The sequence below is a fragment of the Lupinus angustifolius genome, chromosome LG08 (genome assembly GCF_001865875.1).
Source record: "Lupinus angustifolius cultivar Tanjil chromosome LG08, LupAngTanjil_v1.0, whole genome shotgun sequence".
Lineage (NCBI taxonomy): Eukaryota > Viridiplantae > Streptophyta > Magnoliopsida > Fabales > Fabaceae > Lupinus > Lupinus angustifolius.
In genome coordinates this window covers 15087649-15093317 of record NC_032016.1, presented here as the reverse complement: position 1 = coordinate 15093317, position 5669 = coordinate 15087649, and the positions used below count along the sequence as shown (strand labels likewise).

At 34.0% G+C, this 5669-nt stretch overlaps 2 protein-coding genes across 2 annotated transcripts; one reads left to right on the top strand and one right to left on the bottom strand.

The window, feature by feature from the left end:
* LOC109353920 (uncharacterized mitochondrial protein AtMg00810-like) lies at positions 633-1070 on the top strand. The gene has a single exon (XM_019596276.1). It carries the CDS (start codon positions 633-635, stop codon positions 1068-1070), a length of 438 nt encoding a protein of 145 aa, XP_019451821.1.
* On the bottom strand, positions 3573-5072 carry LOC109354880 (isoflavone 7-O-glucosyltransferase 1-like). The gene has a single exon (XM_019597671.1). The coding sequence runs from the start codon at positions 5016-5018 to the stop codon at positions 3618-3620; it is 1401 nt and encodes a 466-aa protein (XP_019453216.1). The 5' UTR covers positions 5019-5072; the 3' UTR covers positions 3573-3617.

The window sequence follows — 5669 nt, the reverse complement described above, 5'->3', positions numbered from 1 at the left end:
AAGTCAAGATAAATCTTAAAGGAGAAGTGGTCAAGTACAAGGCAAAACTTGTAGGAAAGGGTTTCTTACAAAAACAAGGTCTAGACTATGATGAAGTGTTTGCTCCTGTTGCAAGATTGGAAACCATAAGATTGGTGGTCTCCCTAGCAAGTTATTATGGCTGGCATATACATCAGATGAATGTCAAATCTACCTTCCTAAATGGACCACTAGAAGAGGAAGTTTTTGTCACTCAACCACTTGGTTTTGAGGTTGCATGCAAAGACAACTTGGTGTAAAGATTGCATAAGGCCCTTTACTGTCTCAAATCGGATCCAAGAGCTTGGAATAAAAATATTAGACGGGTTCTTGTTGCGCTTGGTTTTGTTAAGTGCACATCTGAGCATGGAATTTACATTAGGGGCTCAAACCTGAATGAGTTACTAATAGTTTGTCTATATGTGGATGATCTGTTAGTAACAAGCAGCAAGGTTGAAGAAATCAGTGAACTCAAGGAAGATATGAAAACTGAGTTTGAGATGAGTGACTTTTGAAATCTATCCTACTTCCTTAGGATAGAGTTTACAAGAACCAAGGCTTGAATTTTTATGCATAAAAGAAAATACACCTCTGATGTGTTGGAGAGATTTCAAATGAATGACTGCAACTTAGTCTCCACTCCCATTGAAGTAAGTACTACATTTGATGAACTTGGAGAAGATTCAAGTGTGGACAAGACACTTTATAGACAAATGATAGGGTGTCTTAGGTATGTTTGCGACACAAGGCCAGATATTGCATACAAAGTAGGATTGGTGAGTAAATATATGGAGTCGCCAAGGAAATCCAATCTACTTGCAGCCAAGAGGATACTCATATATGTAAAAGGAACAATTGAATATGGGTTAATGCTTCCTTCCAAAGCCAATAGCACCAATCACAAAATGCTTGGATTTAGTGATGCAGACTGGTGTGGAGATAAGAGTGATAGAAAGAGCACAACAAGCTATGTGTTCATGTTTGGTGATGATCCAATCTCTTGGTGTTCAAAGAAACAAGAAGTGGTTGCTTTGTCCTCATGTGAAGCATAATATATTGCTGCTTGTATGGCTACTTGTCAAGCTCTATGGTTGGAGAAATTACTTGGAGAATTAAAGCTAAAGGATGAAGAGGAAAGTATGCATCTGATGGTTGATAACAAATCAGCAATAAAGTTGGCCAAAAACCCAGTAGCACATGGGAGAAGTAAGCATACTGAGACAACATTCTATTTCCTTAGGGATCAAGTGAGTAGAGGAAGATTAAAACTGGAATTTTGCAAATCTGAATGGCAAGTTGCAAACTGGAATTTCAACCTCACCGTATATTTAAAGGCTAACTTAGTCATAAATGTCGATTGAGTTAGTTTTTGAATACGAATTCAGCTCTAAACGAGATAAAATAAATTCATTTAGATCAAGTCAATGAACATTACTTATTACTATGGATATGTAGTTATATATAGATATGAAGTGACTCATGTGAGAATAATTATTATTGTGAGAAATGAGAACATTTAATATGAATCATCGGATCTTATTTGATCAGTCAAGATTAAAGATAAATACACATGATTATTTTGTGACTAATAACTAACTTTTAATTCTAATCATTCATGTATGATTGTAAGACCCAAATTTATTGTTCTAAGAGTTTTTATGTGAGAATTATTCTCATTTGAGTCACTCCTTATATATATATATATAATATTTACACACATATATATAGATACTTTGTTGATTATTTACATATATGTATATATGAAGAAAAATTTTAGAAAATCAATTACATATAGAATGATATATATTATGGCAATAAATTATTTACACAAAAATGTCCTAGATAACTAACAAAAGTAATTGAAAAATATGATTAAAAGTATTTTATTATATTAATACATAGGTTCTTGTAACAAAATGGACCATTGGTATGCAATTAAGTATGGATGTGGAAAGCGGGCGAGAATTGGTCGTGTCCTTTATCCGACCTTATTTATTAATTTGGTCTAATTTGTAAATTTGAATCTAACCCTACACACAACAAAATCCAATAATATTTCAATCAAATTATAATCGGACAAAACTAGATAAATAAGTATAGTGAATCTTACTCACCCGTACCACACCTCACATATGAGATTCATAAGAGGGAAGTCATAAAATAAGCATAGATGAAAAGAGATCTATGGAGTTGCATTATTGATGTGGAACTTCTCGAACCTCGCAACAAGATATGTTGCATGTGAAACTATTTAAACCACATATTAAGCAAATTTATAAATATCAATATTATTATTTTGAAAATGTAATTCAATTATTACAAACATATTGTGGTTGATCATATTAAAAATAACTATACGTATAAAGTTTGACTTTTTGGTGTATTATTATAAAAAATGAGGGAAAGTGAAAAGATTTATATACAGTTAGTGCATTATTTACTATTCATTTGTATTACTTATATTTAAAAGTGAATGATGATTAAAGATGGATGACAAAATGATATAGTAACAGTGTAAAAAACTCTTACATTATTCATGTATATATCATTTTCTCTTATTCATGCACATAAAAGCCGAATTATTTTGGTTATCTTGGATCAGGCTAACAAAAGGATCATACGAAGCCTAGAAAACATTCTAATCCCTTTGAAGACGTTAACTCTTAAACTCTGACAATGTAAAGTATAGTTTGGATCCCGTGTCCTGAAACCGGTCGGGAACAAATTATAAGTTTCCAACACTAATTATATTATGGTATTATTTTATTTATTTATGAGTTCAAGTATAAAGGCAATGGTTCTAGCATTTTCAACTAGCTGTTTGCAACATGATTGAGTGGTGGCAAAAACTAGTGAATGCCAAAGGATCCGATACATATATAAAAAATAGAACATCTGTGAGATTTGTTTATTATTTGAAACTTCAGCTTAAGCTGACAAAAGGGCGTAAAGGAAATGCATAAACAACAGTATGCATCAAATTTCTCCATTTTTATAACGCAGTTATAATTACCAACCATTTAAAAAAGAATTTGACACCAGGCTAGCCCAAATAAACAAGTTCCTTGCATAGGTTGGCTCATGCATCATTCTAGCGGCCGGAATATAAGCTACTAAGCTAGGCATTTTAACTTGGCCTCAACTGTGCATCATTCTCGGATGAATCTTAAAAACTCAATCCAAAGCATAATAAAAATTAAATCCAATAAGATACAATGAGTATTTAGGTGACGGATGAATACAGATAGGAGCGTCTAATACTGAATAACATAATAACATGTGTCATTTGAAAAATAATTAACAATATAAATTTTAAATTATACTTATTATAATCTCATATTCTACTAGATAGATCTACTTTCTCTTATCAGATTTAGGATAAAGATATATTGTCCAAAAGTCTTTTCCAAATCAATCATAATATATTATATCACTTAAAAAATTAAACATTCATCATTTTATTTATTTTTACTTCATTGTGATTAATTTGAGATAGACTTTCAAACATGCTTAGGGAAAACAGATTCTTAATCATCACATTTATTAGATTACGATCATACTCAAACTTCATTATTTCTAAAGCATAAGCTTTTCAATCACTAACCAGAATAGTTGGACAATAAGGGGCTGTTGGGAGAAAGAAGACTGAGATTATCTTTCCCTTTCCACAACTGAGTCAATCTATTCAAAGCAACATAAGAAGATCCACCTTCATTTCTTGCTTCCACACCACTCACTTTCATTTTCAAAACCCTTTCTCTAATTTCTTTTCCTTTCTCCGAGTCCATCAGCTCCTTAACCCGGTCCCCCAACTCGGTTGCACCCACGATCCCATTTTCAGTCTCTTTTAGTGCCAAAGCAACTTTCATTTCCTTCACCAAAACAATCATATTTAGATGTTGCTCTGCATAAAGAGGCCATGTCACCATTGGAACTCCTTCACAAACAGCCTCCAACACCGAGTTCCATCCACAGTGAGTCACAAACCCACCCACTGAGTCATGACTCAGTATTTTAACCTGTGGTGCCCAGTCTCTCACAACCATTCCTTTCTCCTTTGTCCTATCCAAAAACCCTTCAGGCAATAGATCTTCCAAACTCTCTTCATCTGATTCACTTCTTACAACCCATAAGAATCTTTGCTCACTTTTCTCCAACCCAATAGCTATCTCCTTCAACTGAGTCTTCGAGAACCTTCCAAGGCTTCCGAAACTCAATAACACTACGCTCTGACTCGGTTGTGAGTCGAGCCAGCTCAAGCACCCATTCTCATCGTTTTCTCCACCGGGAACTGAAATCACCGGACCGATGCAGAAAACCGGTGGTGGGTTGCTTTCATCTGGAAAACACGACCCTTCTTGTAACGCTTTGTTAGCTCTTCCTTCCAACGCATTAAACGTGTTTATGATAATACCATTACACCCACTCATGGTGGCAACAATATCAAGGAAAATATTCTCCAATTCTTCTGGATATGATGGTAGTTCTTCCTTTGAAATCCTGGGAAACCCTGGGATTTCAAGATAGTTGCATGAATCTTCTGTTTTGATTTGTATAATGGTTTTATAGTAAAGCAAGGCACAAAGGGGGGAAGCTCCAGAGGTATAGTAAAAGAAAGTGGGGATGTTGAGGGTGTTGGTGACTTCATTAGCAGTGTAGTTCAAGAAATCCAATACAAGAGCTTTGATTTTTGAGGTTTTGGAAATGGACTGAAGAACTTGGTGGAGGTTATGGTTGCCGTAACGGATGAGGTGAAAGATGAGAGAGGGAGGTGAGAGGGCGGTGCCGGAGGGTGGTTGTGGGATGGGGATGTGGTGGAAGGTTATGGAAGAGTCGTAGCCAAAGATGGTGGTGTCTATAGCGGTGGAGTTGGGTGGTGTAGGGATGAGGATTGCGATGGAAAAGGAAGGGTTGTGGGTTAATATGAGCTTGCCTAACTCTACGACGGAGAATATGTGACCCCTACCAATGGAAGAGTATAAAACTATGGTGTCTTTCATGATTATGAGGATGAAGGTTTTCTCTACTTCTGAGATGAATAATGTTATTATGATGACTGAGAAGAGGGTACCTTTATTTAAAGGGCACTGTGCCATACTTGGCTGTGTGAATAAAGAGTTAGACTCCTCTCCATTAATGGAGAGGTAAGTTAGAAAAAAATACACTAAAAACTTAAAAGACAAGGACATTTATGACCTTTAATTTTTATTGAAATTATAACTTTGACCTTAAAAATATACTTTAAAGTATAACTTGTCTCTCCATTAATGGAGGAGTCTTACTCGTTAATAAATTGTTTATTGTTACTTTTTACAGCTCATGTTGTTACTTTTTACCGCTCATGTGTGACTAGTATAAGTCATTATATTTGTATGGGTGAACATTATGTTATGCTTTGATAGAGTTATTTTTTGAACTTAAATTTTATTCTAGATCTATACTGTTAACTCACTCCAAATATCAATTGTATTAATCTTTAAATTTGAACTCGACAATGTACATGATTAAATATAATGTATAATTTTATAGATAAAATATTTTCAATATTTTACTTATTATTATAAATATTTAATTTGATATATGAAATGATATGTGTATACATATTTTTTTTGTTATCATGTATATATATATATGATTAAAATATTGGAAAA